Consider the following 17,372-nt stretch of genomic DNA (forward strand, 5'->3'; position numbering starts at 1 on the left):
CTGCTTTAATATTTATGACATCTGCTGAGTTTATCATTTAATACGCAGAAAACTGGCGTGTCCTAGGTGTCAGTCTTGGCCCTCCTGGGGTCCCCACTGGCGAGCTCTGATTGCTTTGCTTTATCATTTCTGGGGACCTTGTTGGCTCCCGGTTTAAATATGTTTTGTATCTTACGTTTTTTTATGATCTCCATTTCAGATCTCCCTGGAGTTCAGAAATCTGGCTGAGAAATATCAAACGGTGATTGTTGACATTTGCCGGAAGATGGGATTTGGGATGGCGGAGTTTTTGGATAAGCAAGTGACGTCTGCACAGGAGTGGGACAAGGTTAGTGACGCTGCATAGCGCTATTGGCGTGGGTGCGGGCGCCGGGGCTGGCGGTGCTCAGTGTGACGTTCAGGACGAGGAAGAGGTGGTCTGTCAGTCCCACATTTTCTGGTTTTACAACCAGAGCATCCCATCTGTAATGTCTCATCATAAACACTTAATAGGGACTTACAGCTAATATCCAAAGTAATCCTTGCCCTAGAGAGTGTGCCATTAAATTAGGCCAAAGTAGGCATAATTTGTTCCAGAAATACAGACGTTAAGCTTGTAAAAGGGTCTCTGACGTGCTGTGAAATTTAAGGTAAATGACCAAATTACTTCATGTAATAGATATCAATAATTTTCACATCTTAAAAATGTGGTTTTGTAACCCTCTTTTCCTTTACTGAGCACATGTGCACACACACATACCTTAGCATCTGAGTCATCCGGTTCCATCTAAACACAAGATTACTTTTAAATTTGGTGCCAACTTGGCCCCATTTACTTAAGAGAAGTAGGTATCAGTCAGGCCATTGAATTATATCCTGTGTCTGTTTCCATAGGAACGAAAACAGTTCATGAGATTTGGATCATGGGTGTGTTACCCTGAGGAGTGAGCACCCTCTTAATACCTACTTCTTCCTTCCTCTCCATCTTTTTACAGAAATAAGACAATATGAGATGTTCCAGGTTTCTGGACACCCATCTCCCTCAGTGTGGGGTTTATGGAGGCACACGTGTGCGGATGAGCTGTGGGAGACCCCACAGGGTCGAGGTTGTCGTCCTCCAGAGACAGAGTAGCTGGAAAGGGCTGTGAGAGCAAAAGATGGGGCAAATACAACTCGAATGGCTTTTCTTTGGCCAGAGTGGCTTCCTGACCGGCAGCTGTGAAGGCTGCTGGCCGGAGCCTGGGGAGAGTCTTAATCTAGACAGAGTGACGTAATTGACCACAGGGACCAAACTCAACTCAAAATAGAAGGCAGGAGGAGGGGTGCTGCCCGTCTTCCACAGGAATGGCCTTTGGGAGACTTACCCATCAGCTCAGTGGAAACAAAGACATTTTCAGCATCTAAACTGTGTACATATTTTGTGGCTCTAACAGTGTTTAGGTCAGGATCTTGGAAGAGACACTGCTGCATATTTACTGAGTGAGTATAGGTCTGAGGTCTGGCCTCTTAAACTTGACGACAGCATCTTTGGAAGTTCTGGTTCATGCTCCCTCCGAGGTTAGCCTGACTGTGACTGCTGCTGGAATATCAGCGGATGAATTTAAAATTAAAGCTAAAACTCCTCCTGGCCAGGAACCGGCACCAGTGATCTGCACGGTGACTTCCCCTTCTGCCGTGCAGATCTGTTCGTGAAACTTAATTACAGGTTGCTGAATAGAAGTTCTGATCAGATAGAACGGAGTACTTGTAAAGATTTCCTTTTCCATCAACTTTAGAGAAAAATGAATACTTCCATTCTAGGAGTATTTCTACCCAAAGGACTATTATCTTAACATAAAATACACTTTTCCTTGGACAGCACTCTGGATATACTAATGTTTTTTAAGTTTCTAGTAGTTGTTTTTAAATTTTTTGTAGTTGTCCATAGCTCTTTGCTCTGAAACTTCAGCACAGCTTCACTCTCTGTAGCTTCTTCCTCTCCTGGAACGGCTTTCAGGTGCTCTCTGTCATTTCATTGTGCCCTTTGGTTAGTCTTTGGCTTTATATTGCCTTCAACCAGAGACATCCTCTACATTTTGGTCCTTGCCTAAGTCCGCTCCAGAGGACACCTTTAACTGCTCCTCACTTCTTCAGTTGTCTCATGGACATTCATTTTATAAGAATATGTGTTAACTAATATTGTAAATCAACTACACTTCCGTTTGAAAGAAAGAGTATTGCATTGAGTTAGTTATCTTGCAGTACTCTTTTCTGAGAAGAATAGCTTTGACAAACCACTTTTATGGAAAAAAATTCTTTGACAGTTAAGAATTACATTTACTCAGGAGGAGGGTATAGCCCAGTGGTTAGAGTACATGGTTAGCATGCATGAGGTCCTGGGTTCAATCCCCAGTACCTCCATTAATGTAACTTAATAAATAAGTAAACCTAATTTACCTCCCCCTCCAAAAGACAAAAACAAACAAAAAGAATTATGTTTACTCAGATCTCACTTGAGAGAAAGGCAGTTTTAGCAAAGTTGTTAAACCCTGCCTCTGAAGTCAGCCAGCTTGGCTGGGAATCCCTGGCCTCTGACTTCCCAGATGAGTGATCTTGTACAAGTTAATCGACTTCTTTATGCCTCAGTTTCCACATCTGCAAAGTGGTGATAATAATAGAATGTACCTCATAAGATGTCTGCGAGGACTGAATGTGCACGGTACTTAAAGCAGCGTCAGGAACATACTTCCTGTTCTGCATAATGAGGATTTTGAGACATTGCAACATCTTGGAATGTCTTCAAGTTTAAACTGTACTGAGTGTTCTGGTTTCTGCTGGAATATTCCTAACTCCCTCATGGCCTTCACTCCCAGTTTTGCATATGAAAAGTTTACTGAACTAATTTATTTTTCCAGTAACCTTTTATTCTAGAAGCAGTGCACATGCTTTGTACAGATGTAGAAAATACAGTTTAAAAAAAAAAATCACAGAAGCCAGAGATCGGAAATCTCTGATCAGCCAGGGATCACTTCTGTTGAATCTTCTGTGCACATCCTTGTTGGAGTGTTTTTCACTCCTTACGTGTACATGGTATACATTTGTGTTTTTTTAATCAAAATGAAATCTTGTACATTCCGTTTAGAACCTTTTTTTTTTTTTTGTAGCTAATGATCTCTAGCGTTTCTATTTTAGTAGAAGTTTCATTATTAAAGTATTTTAAAAATCATCTCTTACAGTACTGTCACTACGTGGCTGGGCTGGTGGGGATTGGCCTTTCCCGTCTATTCTCGGCCTCAGAGTTTGAAGACCCCTTAGTTGGTGAAGACACAGAGCGCGCCAACTCCATGGGCCTGTTCCTGCAGAAAACAAACATCATTCGTGACTATCTGGAAGACCAGCGAGAAGGAAGGGAGTTTTGGCCTCGAGAGGTAACAGATTCAGGGGATTTGGGGAAAACTACTTCTGAATGCTCTCTAAAAACAAATCATTAAACCCTTTTGGTTGCAAGTGACAGAAATGCGTTATCAAACTACCTTAGACAACATAGGGAAACGTGTAGAGTTGGTTAAGATTTAGTTTGCTTCTGGTAGACTGGCTGCATCCAGGGTCCAGACCGTGTGTGCTAAGGCTCTGGCCCCTTTCTGTCTCTCAGACAGGCTTTCTCCAAGTGGTGGGTGTAGCAGCCCATAACTCACAACATCCTAGCTTAACAGAAGAGTCTTAGGAAGACCTGATTGGTAGGGCTTGGTTCCTCTGCCCATCCCTTAATCAGTTACTACCCAGAAGGCTGAGTACTCTGTATGGACCCGGATCATGTCTGTCCAACACTTGGATTGGATTTCCCCCAAGGAAGACGGCTTCTGTGGCGAGAAGGGGGAAAGGATGCTGGATTGGCATCTGCGCACTCCCGATGTTCCTTGGCAGAGACCAGACACGGTCTTTGACTTAATTAAACATGGACCAGGAAAGGAAAGGCTTTGACATGGATTTTATTCAGAAGGAAAGCTAGGGAATCTTCTGACCACTTCCTGATTTTACTTCAGCTGTTAACCTTTTGTTTTCCGTAAAATGGTTTCCTAAAACCAAGTGCTTTTAAAGTGAAAAAAGGCAGGTGAGAAAGTGGAGGAAATATTTGGAACTTACACTGCAGATGAAGGGTTAATATTTCTAATATAAAGAGAGCAGCTAAAAGTTAAGAAAAAGACCAGCTGCTCAATAGAAAAATGGGCAAAGAGATAAGAACAGTGAGTTCACAGAAAGAAAGATGCAAAGCGTCCTTAAACATCTGAAAAGGTGATCAGCCTCACTCCTAACAAGGAAAATACATGTTGAACCTCGCCAACCTCAGATGTCACAGCTTTTCAAGCCTCCAGGAAACCAGCTGGTGTGCAGCCAGGTTGAGAAACGGCTCTTTACGACCCGTCTGTTGGCACCAAGGCTCAGCGGAGGGAAGGGGCTTGTATAAGGACCCCCAGCAAGTCCAGGGCCACCCCGGAAGGGACATCTCTGTCTCCTGGGTCCCAGCCCAGATCCTGCCCAGCCGGCCACCCCGCCTCTCAGATGAGCACATCGCCATGTGCAGCTGTGAGCGCCAGCCCTGCACACGCCTCGCTTCCCTCTTCTGTAACAGAGTAGCTCATCCTGCTGGGCGGTGGTGTGAGGACGTGGGAAACTTCTAGCACGGGGTGCTTAGTAAATGTCACTTCAAAGAGCGTAACGACAGAAAAGAATCCTGAGGTACCGTTTCTTGCGTCAGATCAGCAGAAAATCTTTTAAGTTTGATAAGCCCTGAGCGAGACTGGGGAGAGATGCTCCCACGTTGCTGGTGAGCGTTCTCTGGATCGACCCCTGAGGACCGGCAGCCTGGCGTGCCGGTGAGGGCTGGGGAGGCGACTGACCGCAGCACTGTGTGCAGGAGCTACAGTTTACAGACCACTCCTCTGTCCACCCATACAGGGCTGTGCGCGCTGTGGTGTATCCCCCCAGTGGGGCACAGAAAGAATGATGCTGCAGTGGAAAGAGCTCCAGGTTATATTATTAAGTGGGAAAAGCCAGGTGCATAGCAAACAGCATGTGCACCTTAAATGGAAGGATAAACCAAAAAGTAGTAAATGTTTTCAGTAGTTACATTGTGAATAATAATACTGATACTGAGATACTGAAACTATTACAGGAATTTTGTGGCATAAAGAAAATAGGTAATTGTGAGGGGGGAGGGTATAGCTTAATGGTAGAGCATGCACTTAGCATGCACGAGGTCCTGGGTTCAATCCCCGGTACCTCCATTAAGATAAGTAAATTAAATAAATAAATAAGTAAATAAATCTAACCCCCACCCCCAATAGCTAATTGTGTTCATATCATTAGGAACCAAAATTTTTAGTCTGAAATAAAAGATGCAAACAATGAAGTTAAGCAAAAACTCCCACAATCATGAATGGGATTGGAAATAGCAGTATTGAACTCATGATACAGTTTCTCTTAAAAAAGTCTAGCTCTGTTTACTAGGAGTTGTAGGAGCAAGGACCAAACACACAGGTAGTGAGTAGCTCTGCCGTTCTGATGATCACCATCACTGGAGATGCCGAAAGGTGCTGTCTGAACCCTGTCATCCTGTCTGCATTTATTGGCTGGAATTTTTTATTTTGCAAAAATGGCGGTGAAGGTGGCAGCCGCAAAGTTTTTGGATTTTCCCAGATTCTCACACAAAGAAAAGATGGAAAAACACTCAGCCAAAAACTGAAACAGACATACCCAAAACCTAACCGATGAGTAAGTGCGAAAGCCCTCAGTGACGGAGTGTCCCCAGGAACTTCAAAACACAAGGGGGTGCAGACAGAACACCATCGCCGCGAACAAAACTGCCTGTAGGAGTCTGCAGGGTTGGTGTCTCGCTGCAGGTGTCTCAGGTCTGAGAACGGGAGATGCCCCAGAAGAGCCAACAGGTGTTCACTGGACAGTGGGGTGGGCCCATCTGAGAAGAGCAGGTGGACCGGGAAGAGGTGCTCCTTCCCTCGTTGGGGCGAGTCCACAGGGGCCTGGCAAAGCCTGGAGGAGCTGGGGTGGACTAGCCCCCTGGAAGCCAGCCGGACACTGAGCAGCCCGGGTTCTGTTCTGACTGGGCCCACTTTGAGGAGTGAGATGACAGCAGCGGCAGAGGCCTGAGTGCCATCAGCCAGGCACAGCAGGTCGGTCTTGTTTGGATCCTTGTTGGGAAAAACCAAACAGAGAAAAAATTAGACAGTGGGATGATTTAACCACTAACTGGGTAATTCGTATTAAATGTTTATTGTTAACTTTTACTTGTAAGAAGATGTATGTACAAGAAAGGTGCCTGGTATTTTAGAAATTCATAATGAAGTATTTGTGGACAAAACAACGCATTAAGGCTTTAATTTAAAATAGTCCCAGGGCTCAGGCCGTGAATGTATAGAAGGAACAAGACGACCAAGTGTCAATGATGGTTGAAGCTGGTGGATGGACACACGGGAGCTCATGGGTCTGCGGAACGGTCGGGTACCATCGATCTGAGTGGGTTTAGGTGCAGATTAAGAATGGATAACAAATACAACTTTCCATAGAATCTCTTGGTCCTTTGAGGCCTAGTCATGTATTTGGGGGAGTGTCTAAAGTTACAGGAAGTGTTGTTCTTTCAGAAGCTTAGGAATACCCAAGAATAATAGTAAATGACTTGCTGGCATCAGAGGATACTCTAAATAATGTCATTAAAGATTGTCGAACCAATCACACTGTTGGGGCTGAGGGTGACATTTCACGTGCGAGTCACCCAGATGAAGGAGGGGCTGTTCTCACAGTAGAGGCTCAGCTCGGTCCCCTCACGGGTGCTTGCTGAGCAGCATTCTTACCAGCAGCGGGAGTGCGATGTTAATCATTAATTATGTCGAGGCCTGGCCATCCTGAGAATGTTTAATGTTTCGCTTGTCGTGCTGTTGTAGCTGATTTTGTTGTATCTGGTTGTTTTTTCGGGAGGAAACTGAAGCCTTGTGAATAGCAGGAGGCCTCTTAGTACGTGAGGCACTAATTGTCCCGAAGCACTTCTCCAAATGCTTAATTTAACTCCTGGTTGTGATTAGACCTTGGCTGTAGGCACGAGAGCCATTGCACAGAGCTGAACACAGACTTGATCTTTGCTAAGAAAGGCTTGACCTGTGTGTCGTAGTTCTTACACACGAAGATGCTCTCGCATTGCTTGCACGCTGTTCCCTTGTGCGTGTGTTCACATGGTTTTTAATCTTCTCATCTGTCTAGGTTTGGGGCAAGTACGTGAAGAAGCTGGGCGACTTTGCTAAGCCAGAGAACGTTGACGTGGCCGTACAGTGCCTGAACGAGCTGATAACCAACACGTTGCACCACATCCCGGATGTCATCACCTACCTCTCACGGCTGAGAAACCAGAGTGTGTTTAACTTCTGCGCTATTCCGCAGGTATGGACCCGGCCTGTTCTCGTGTCCATGGGAGGCCGAGGCGGAAGGGGTGGTTAGCTGGGGGTGCACAGACTTCATTTACTGTTTTGGTTTGTGAATTCAGGAATCTGGTTCCTTAAGATGACTTGAGTGTCTTTTTCTTCTGCTAGAGGCAAGCCTGTTTCACAGCACCTCCTGTTTGCCCCACAACCACCATGCTCGCTCCAGCCTTGAGGTTGAGTCTGCTCCTTTCCAGAATCTTCTGGAATCCTTTTTTTCCCTCAGCTGTTCTAAACCAGTTAATTTGATCCTTATCCTTACAGCTAAATCTAGGGCTTTGGCTCAGATTTATGAGGAGTGCTGGGTAAAAAGCAGGTAAAGCTGTTATTAAAAAGTCTTAATTAAGCACCTAGTGTTTGCTGTCCTTTTCCTGGGCTCGGGATACTGAACCTGACCCTGGGGACCTAGGCGCTTACACTTTTTAAATGCCTTTACCAGGTACTTCAGTTTGTAACTCAGTGAAGAAAGTCATAGGATCTAACTGGTTTGGAAACTTGGTTTGGTTTTGTTCTAATGACCAACCTTGACCAGTCGTTGGAACTAAAATCTGCACGCCTGACTTAGGTTTCCATGTGCCTTAGAGATAATTCACCTTTGAGCATGGGAAATGACCACATTTTTTCTTTTGTTTCCCCTACCCCATCCCATCCTATTTTTTAAAATCTAGAATGATTATGTTCACTGTAGGAAAAATCGAAAGGAAAAACAAAATAGAAAAACTTTTCCAAATATTTTGGAATATGTATTTCTCAGATCTTACAACTCATTGCCCCAGCATGGAAAGTGTTGCATTGGCTTGTGTTTTATTTTTCAAATAAAAAGGAATTTTTGTGACTAAACTATAGAATTGTTCAAGACTGCAGAGACTGCTGGATTCTGTGCTGCTGAGGAAGGGAGGAGCGGGACAGGGAGCGGCCTGGACGTGCTTTCCGCACGCGTGTTTCCTGGGTTAGGTACTCATTGGCACTTTCTCACTCCGCAGAGGATTCGCTTTCCTTTCCATGACAGTTGCCTACAGTGTAGTTTCTCACTCTTTTTCGTGAAATGAATTCGTGTTTTCTCTCTCTCCTCATTACGTGTAGGTCATGGCCATTGCTACTTTGGCCGCCTGTTACAATAATCAGCAGGTGTTCAGAGGGGTGGTGAAGATTCGGAAAGGGCAAGCAGTCACCCTGATGATGGATGCCACCAACATGCCAGCTGTCAAAGCTATAATACACCAGTACATGGAGGAGGTGGGTCTTTTTTTTTTTTTTTTTTTAATTTATTTTTTTATTGAAGTGCAATTACAGTGTGTCAGTTTCTGGTGTACAGCACAGTGTGTGGGCTCTTATTTAATCACCACTATTTAAACACTTCGTATTTGGACATTAGAAGATCCTGACAGACCACAGCGTCACAGCAGAGAGAGACAGGCTCGGTCTCCTTTATTAGGAGGGATGTGCACAGGGGGCTGGCTGTCGGGAGCAGCCGGCACCCGGTCAGAGGCGATAACGAGCCAGGCCTTAGGATGGAGCTCCAAAGGAGAACTGTATCTTTTGAGCTGGAAAATGAAGCTAGAGGCCAACCAGGCTCCTTGTCGCAGGGTGAGGAGTGAGAGGCTGAGCCTTGTGGACGTTAACGCAGCGTCTGACTGGGTGGATCTGGGCCGCGTTTCCTGACACCCAGTCCAGTACTTTCCACCACGTCATGGACCTCAATTGAGAAACCATGGTGGGGAATTTTGGAAAGCCATCAAGCTGCAGCTGTTCCTAAATTTTCTAATGTAGATCTCATTTCAAATGCCAAGACCAGCCTATGAAACAAAACATGCTTGTTCTGGTCGAATCTCCAGCTCTGGAGAGTGTACTATATGAGTTGGTTCCAAAGAACTTTTTCTTAAGAGGCTAGAACTCTCCTCATGAGGCTCTGAAGCTGTGCTCCTCAAATGGAGGGGGTCCTGCTTCCCACCCCCAACCCTGGGGGACATTTAGCAATGTCTGGAGACATTTAAAATTTTAAGTTTCTTTTTTATTTTTATTTTATATTGAAGTATATAGTTGATTTACAATGTTGTGTTTCAGGTGAACAGCAAAGTGATTCAGTTATACATATACATATGTATTCTTTTTCATTATACGTTATTACAAGCTACTGATTATAGTTCCCTGTGCTGTACAGTAGGACCTCGTTATCTCTTTAAATGTAGTAGTGTGTTTCTGCTAACCCCAAACTCCTAATTTATCCCTCTCTCCTCTTTCCCCCTTTGGTAACCATAAGTTTGTTTTCTGTCTGTGAGTCTATTTCTTGTTTGTAGATAAGTTCATTTGTGTCTCTTTTTTTTTTTTTTTAGATTCCACATATAAGTGATACGATAATTTGTCTTTCTCTGACTCACTTCACTTAGTATGATAATCTCTAGGTCCATCCATGTTGCTGCAAATGGCCAAGTAGTATTCCATTGTATATATAAACACCACATCTTCCTTATCCAGTCATCTGTTGATGGACATTTAGGTGTTGTTTCCATGTCTTGGCTATTGTAAATAGTGCTGCTATGAGCACTGGGGTGGCTGTATCTATTCAAATTAGAGTCTTCTCCAGATACATGCCCGGAAGTGGGAGTGTTGGATCATACGGTAACTCTATTTTTAGATTTTTAAGGAATCTCTATACTGTTTTCCATAGTGGCTGCCCCAAACTGCATTCCCACCAGCAGTGTCGGAGGGTTCCCTTCTCTCCACACCCTGTCTGGAGACATTCCTGTTACCCTGGGCTGGGGTGGCTGTTGCCATCTGGTGCATAGAGACCCAAGGTCCTCGGGTGTGTTCTTATTGCAGACTGAAATAGGGCAGAAGTAGAGGAAAACTTAAGAAGACCCTCCTCACTGCTCCGTGCTCAGAGATCACCACTGTCCCTGATTTTCTAATCCTTCTGGTCCCTGGGCTGTGCTTCTAGAGGGATGTGATTTGTAACGGCGGTTTCACCTGAACAAAATTCTACAAAGCCACCATCTCCTCTGATCCCCGTTGCATGTCGCACGATCTCGTGTTTCTCCATCCTCACCTGACAAGTTTTGACCTCAGCATTTCTGCCTGAGGCACCTGTAGAAGGTATAAGAAATCAAAATTTTAAAAACCCTAGAATTCTTTTAGTGGCTGGGTGAACACGTTCAGCCATTGACCCCAAAATTGCTGCTGACAAGACTCAGGTTGTTGGGGTGCCCCGTGTTGCCGGCGCTTACGCAGGGCTTCTCTGCCTGTGGGGGCAGCCGGGTAGTGGGAACTGTTAATATCAAGCACACTGGGGGCCCTCGCCCCGTGGCTGGGCCATGACTTGGACCCAGGTCAGCTGACCAGAGCCTCGACTGTTCACCGTGTAAGGGCTTGAATTACCCTTTCTAAACTGACTGGTGCCATTTTAGGCACTGTTTCTCCATTTTATATAAATTAGAAACATTCTGTGTAGTTTGTAGTTCAGAAAATATTTTAGTTTTGCAGTTTTATTCTGATCACTGATTTTAGAAAACCATCTTTTTAAACTTATTGTAGGCAGTTCCATGACTGTATTAAAATTCAGGTTTTATTTGGTGATTTCCTGGGATTAGCTCCTGGTTGTGATTCAGTTTGAGTTAGGGCAGAGGTGGGCAGCTGGCTGACCCCCTGATTCTGTAAGGGACTTTGCATTGGGACACAGCCAGGACCCCTCGGACACAAGCAGCTGCAACCGAGGGGCCTGCAAGGCTGGAACTGTTTTTTGGCCCTTTAAGAAAAAAGTTTGCTGACTTCTTATCTAGGACACTCATTATTTTGTTTAGTCACTGTGCTGAAACTCGGTATTTTGGAGGAACTGTTAATACTTCAGTTGATTTGACTCAGAAAAACACTGAAGATTTCTACATCAGAATGTGATCATGGTTTTAATGTCCACATTAAGGACATTTTGTCACTAAGACTTAAAGCTAAGACTGTGTGTGAAGTCCACACATTGTCGGGCTGTTTGCAGTTGTCCAGACGTTAATTCTTCTTCTCCTCCCTGACCAAGTCTGTCCTTTGTGTAAGACAGGAGCACATTTGTTCCTCGGGCTGCTGGAGTCCTGGTAGCAGCAGTGATGCTCCTGCAGGGCCTCCTGGTGCAAAGGGCCAGTTGGAGCGACGCCCAACCCCCCGAGTTGGGGAGCTGCCCCTCAGGGCCTCGGGAAGGCAGGCTGGATACCTGTCAGCTGGTGAGAAGCTCAACCAGCTATTTTGGGACAAAAACAAATGCTCAGGCAAACAGCCAGAAACTTGTATTTCCTTCTCTGCCGAAGTTAGCTCTTTGGCAAGGGCCAGCTTTCTGGAGCTGGGGGAGCTCCCTGTTCGGCCCTCCGCCGGGCTCAGTCTGGAACATCGCATGCACTTCAGACCCCATCCATCCTTGTGACTCAGAGTGTGGTCCTCTGCCCGGCGTCTGCGTCCCCCGTGAGCCAGTGAGAATTCAGTCCTTCTCACGTGCGCTGAGTAGAACGTGCCTCTCACGGGATGCCCGGTGGCGCCTGTAGACGTGGCACCACTGTGTGGACTCGCCCACTTCCGTCTTGTCCTCTCTCGTGTGACACTCCCATCCCTCCCGCCCGCCTCCCCGAGCTCCTCTGCACGGCTCTGTCCTCTGGTCTGCATGTGTGCACCCTGACTCCCAGCCTCTCCGCGCCCTCCTTTCCTTCATGGCCAAGCTTCTGCTGATAACGTTGTTTATCCCCTTGGTTTTCCCAGCCCGCTTCACCGTAGCTTCTGTCTCCTGCCTTGTCATTAACCCTTTTCTTACCGAAGTGATTCGGTGACCGCCTGGTTCACAAGTCTAACGACACTGGTCACTCATCCCTGATTCCACTGGGTTGTTGGACACTTGAGTCTCTCTTGGCTTCTGTGACACTTGAACTTGACCTGGTTCAGCCTCTTATGTCTCTGTCTGCTGCTCTTTTGTCCTTTGGCTGCTTTCTTGATTCTCATGTTTCCTTGATGCACAAGAGCTTTCTGATTCCCTGTGCACCACGTGCTCCAGCTCAGACCTTGGTCATAAACTCGTCTTCTGGTTGATGGCGTGACTTTTCACCTAATCGTGGAACCCGGGTAACCTGGGGGCTGTCCCCGCCCCCCCCCCTCCGCGGCAGGAGCCTCCCCGTCCTGCCTGTTCCGCTTACGCTGTCATACTTGTCACAATTTCATGTGCCTTCCCCTCTGACCGAGCGGGTCTGGGACTTTACGAACAGAAATGACCAGAAATTGTGCAGAGATACTTACTGGACCATTTTGTCCTCCAGCCTCACTGGGGGTGGATCGATGAAGTTACAGTGTATTCATACATGCAGGTTGTGTTTTAAAAACGATTGACCTTGTTTTGTAGATTCTAGCACTAAGAAGTGGGCATAAAAAATTGTGAGTGAAAGAAGTCAAATTATAGAACAATGTTTATAACCTATTTTTAAAGTAAATTTTGTGTATGTAAAATTTTATATGCATAATAGTCACATATATATTTATACTTGAACACACAATAATATAGTCATATACAGCACATACGTATATGACTTTGTGTTTATATATGGGCTTGTGTGGGCGGTGCAGGAGGTATCAAAGCCGCAGCAGTGGGTCATGGCGCTAACACGCGCACACAGCATTTTGTGCATTTGTATGCATAGGCTTCCACGGGCATAGCGAGGAGGAACAATGAAAGGGAAGTGTGACTTCCTTTATTTCTGTATTGCTTGTTTTTATGAGCATAATTCCATCACCTAGAATTTTTGAAAAGAAATTACAGTTTCATCCCCATGTGTTTTTCCCTCCGTAGCCGTCCTTTTTGGCATAATATTAGATATCATTAGCATATTTCTATATGCACATTCTTTTTTTTCCTTGTTGCATTAAATTGTAGCTGTGCTTTTTAGAGGGAGGGTGGCAAGAATATAAGACGTGTTTGTGGGAAAAAACACTCATTATGTAATGAAAAATGTGAAAATAACTTTTTAAATGCCTGCTCCGTCCTCTTCGTCCTCTCTGCCTCCAGCTGGGCTCAGGTCACTGTCACCTCCCACCTCAGTGACCACTGAGGCTTGTCAGCAGGAGTGGGGCAGCATCGATGGGGGGCCTGCCGTGCGCCAGGCCCAGGGCCGGGCGGGAGATGAAAAGCTGAGGAAGATGTGGTGCCTTCTGGATGGCAGTCTAGTTAGGGAGACCCAGGTGGGGCCTTGGTGTGGGTGACGGGAGAGGGTACCGCAGGGGGCGCTTGGGGGCGCTTGGCCCGACCTGGGTGCTCACGGCAGGTTTTCTGGAAGACCTAATTACCAAGCCTAGCCTTGGGCGTGAGGTCAGAGTTGGCGCAGTGACGGAATGTGGGTGGAGCGCTCCTGGCAATGGGAAATGTGGGAGCGAGGGAGGGAACAGACTCTCGCAGCAGCATCACGGAAGTAAGCCAAAGCAGGCAATTGTCGGGAGAGTGCAGAGGGAGGCTGGGGAGGTGCAGGGGGAGCTCAGGCCTTGCCCTCTGGGGGATGGGGAGCCCCTAAGGCCGTCTCACACAGGCTTTAGGTCTCTTTGGTGACTGTGGGGAACAGATGAGTGGATTTTAGGGTTCAGGCATAGAGGCCGGAGCTCAGTTTGGAGGCTGGTGAGGCTCAAATGAGTGGCACCAAGGGCCTCACCTGGGCAGCAGGCGTAGGCGTGCACAGGGCTGGGTTTGGCAGTCATTCTGGGGATTTGCCGAGGGCTCGGAGGGGTGCGGGTGTGAGGAGGGCTCTCGGATGACTCGGCGCCCTGCTCTGCCTGCCGCCCGCACCCCAGATTCTGTCTCACCCTCCTGAGCTGCCTTTGCCCGTCTTTGCTGTGTCACTTCCCTGCCCCGTGTAGCTCTGCTCCCGCCTCGTCCGACTCCGGGACATTACAGCTCTGCGGGTCTGGGGCAGAGGCCAGAAGGGCTCCCTGCCTGCTGCCTGGACGGGCCGTGGGGTGACACACACGGGAGCGACTCTGCTCCCCGAGCCTCTCCCTGGTGAAAGGGGCAGAAAGTGCCTCGCCCCTGAGGGTGTCATAAGAAGTGAACACCGATGTTTATGAAGTTCCAAGGACTTACACTTTTTTTTTCTTTCTTTAACAGATTTATCAGAGAATCCCTGACTCCGACCAATGTTCTGGTAAAACAAGGCAGATCATCTCCACGATCAGGACACAGAATCTTCCCAATTGCCAGCTCATCTCCCGGAGCCACTACTCCCCCATCTACCTGTCATTTGTCATGCTCCTGGCGGCCCTGAGCTGGCAGTACCTGAGCGCCCTGTCCCAGGTCACAGAGGACTACGTTCAGACCGGCGAGCACTGAGGCGGGGTTGGTCTGGAGACCGAATCCTCCGGGACGTGGGCTGACCTCTTCAGGGATGGATGTGGGCTTCCCTGCTTCTTCCCATCTTGCTTTAATCCCTGAAAGAACCCTGTGGGCCTGGACCTTTAGAAACTGATGCGCAGTGGAAAAGGAGGAAAGGAAAGGACCCCTCCGCCTCGGCCTCCCTGGGGCGGCTGCGGTCGGGGCGGTAGGGCCCAGAGATGGTGCACCTGGGACTTCGTGGTGTGAACACGGGCTGGAGTTATAATTAAATGTATTTAATTTGAAGCAACCTTTGAATACCTATCCTAGTAGAAAGTGAAGTGAATTTTCTTTGTTCAGTTCCTGTTTTTCTCATCATTTTGTTTCCTTCAGTGGACTTGAATGTAAGAGATGTGAATGTTTCGAGTTCTAGGCAGTATTCCCAGGTTTCCTAAGAATGCAGATGGTCTTCTGCACACAGGCTGGGAACTGACTTCTGGGTGGTGTTGGTGTTAATTCCTCGTTAAAGGGAGTTGAGGTTTCAGAAGGAAATCGCCTTTGGCCCCATGGTAGCAGATCGGTTTCCAGTTAAGGGTGATGCTTTTGAGAAGATTTTTATAATAAAGAATTGAATTACTCGGCATTTGTCAAAGGCAGTTCACTCGGAAGCCTGGATGAGCATGGCGAATACGGAGCTCGGGAGCAGAGTCTGGGACTTAGGGATGGGGCGTCTGCCGCCACCACGGAGCCAGCCAGGCCGCCTGGCCATGTGCGGCTGGTCCCACTGGATGGAGGTGGGGTGGCTCGGGCATCTGCACGGCTCCCACTGCCCCCGTGCGGCCTCTGTCAGCCTCTCCACCCTTGGCTAATTCTCTCAGCTGCATTCAGAAATTTTGGTTCATTCAGGGGTTATTTTCAGCTTTTGGGTTTTGTTTGTTTCTCAGAAGGGGAAGATGTTTTTCAAGGTGACTAATTGGCTTGAGAGCCACGTGGCACTTAGCGCAGTCCCCCAGCACGGTGATCCGCCTCCCCCTCCCCCAGCGCCGGCGAGCTTTGTGCTATGCCCAGCAGTGACTCCCTGAGTCTCAGGTCTCGGCTTGGCCCCGGGCGCCGAGTTGGGGTGGGGGCACGGCCCCTCACTAGGGGTGTTTGAGAAAGCCCCTCAGGCCGAGAAGCCCTGTGGTAGGGCGTCAAAGTACTTTCTAGAAGCCATGCTCTCGGTGTGTGTAACGTATAGTCCATTCCTCTGCTGCAGCTCTGTGTGTGGTGACTTAAATCACTGAAGGTGAGGTTTGTCCCAGCAAGAACGCCGGGTTTGCGCCGTTACACATGCACCCACACTGGTTGTCCTGGTGTCACCGCTGCTCCTGAACGACAGTGCACGGAGTCAGGTTCACAGAGGCTTCAGTTCGTCGGTTCATTTCAGACTCAGTCCTGGATGAACCAGTCCCCACACTGAAGCCTAAGTCACTTGCCACTTAGAGCGCAGCTGTGAGCTGGACCCAACAGTGATTTTCTAGGTAATTTGAGCACGAAAACTTGGTTTGCAGTTCCAAGGGAGGTGGTTGATTTGTGTGTTTAAATCTAAGATTAGTTTTGCCAAAGTTCACGTAAGACACGGGACACCTGGTGGAAAGAGCCTTGGTCTCAGCGGATGAACTGGACACTTCTCTCCTGGCTCAGCCGTGAGCGGCGGGGCCCTGCGAGCTCCTGCGTGGTGGGGGCTGTGTCTTAGGGCCCTCCCAGCTGTGACGTTATAAAGGTCTCAGCTCGCACGCTCACTCCTAAGCTCTTTGGAAGAACATTTCCTCTTCCTTCTAAATGTTTCTACACTACAATTGCCGGACAGATACAGGATGCTCAGTTACACTTGAATTTCTGATAAACTACTTTTTTAGTATTATGTCCCATATATTGCACGGAACAAATTTATACTAAAAAAATTGACTTCTGAAATTCAAATCTAATTGGGTATGCCCCTTTTATTTACTAAATCTGGCAGTCCCGCCCTCTGCCCCAACCTTTTTACATAATTAATGTGTAGCTTCCCCTGGAATATTCTAAGTTTTCCTCGGAGGAGTATCTGACCCATCTGAATCCAGGGCTTTAAAGCAAGCAGCTCACAGAACAGGTGAGAGCAGGAGCCTGACCTCCACATTTGGGGAACTTTCTGGAGGTCTAGCTGAGACCAGCACACACACACCCCTTCTCCGTGAAACTGATTGGAGCAGCTGCCTGGAAGCCCCACGCTTCTCTCCTGAGCCGCTCCTTGGGCTGGGGGTGGGGGTGTGAAGGGGGAGGGGAGGTGACTAGACATTTAGAGGTATTCTAGGTCATTCTTAGCAGTTTTGGAAGCACAGCTCTAAGGCTGGTGCCTAAACTTCAGTGAACCGCTGCAATGTTCCAGACGCTAGGACCAGACTGCACTTTCTCAGATCTGGGGAGGTGCCCCTAAACTTTCATTTTTAACAAGTTCCCCTGTGGTTCAAATGCTAGTGATCAGACCAGTTTGAAAACCACTGCTTTAAGATGTTCCTCAAAGCTTAGTGAACATATGAGTCAACCTGGGGTCTTGTTAAACTACAAATGCAGATTCAGGTCTGGCCCCAAATTCTGCG

At 47.3% G+C, this 17,372-nt stretch overlaps 1 protein-coding gene across 2 annotated transcripts in view; it reads left to right on the forward strand.

The window, feature by feature from the left end:
* FDFT1 (farnesyl-diphosphate farnesyltransferase 1) overlaps positions 1 to 15,397 on the forward strand; it is a 30,675-nt gene extending 15,278 nt beyond the window's left edge. For both annotated transcript variants that reach the window (XM_031442110.2, XM_064482504.1), the window contains 5 exons: positions 200 to 328; positions 3,195 to 3,386; positions 7,228 to 7,404; positions 8,526 to 8,678; positions 14,551 to 15,397. In XM_031442110.2, the coding sequence (XP_031297970.1) occupies positions 200 to 328; positions 3,195 to 3,386; positions 7,228 to 7,404; positions 8,526 to 8,678; positions 14,551 to 14,772 (873 nt within the window). In that variant the 3' untranslated portion in view covers positions 14,773 to 15,397. The remainder of the gene's footprint in view (positions 1 to 199; positions 329 to 3,194; positions 3,387 to 7,227; positions 7,405 to 8,525; positions 8,679 to 14,550) is intronic.
* The last annotated feature ends 1,975 nt before the right edge of the window (positions 15,398 to 17,372 follow it).

The sequence above is a fragment of the Camelus dromedarius genome, chromosome 36 (genome assembly GCF_036321535.1).
Source record: "Camelus dromedarius isolate mCamDro1 chromosome 36, mCamDro1.pat, whole genome shotgun sequence".
NCBI lineage: Eukaryota > Metazoa > Chordata > Mammalia > Artiodactyla > Camelidae > Camelus > Camelus dromedarius.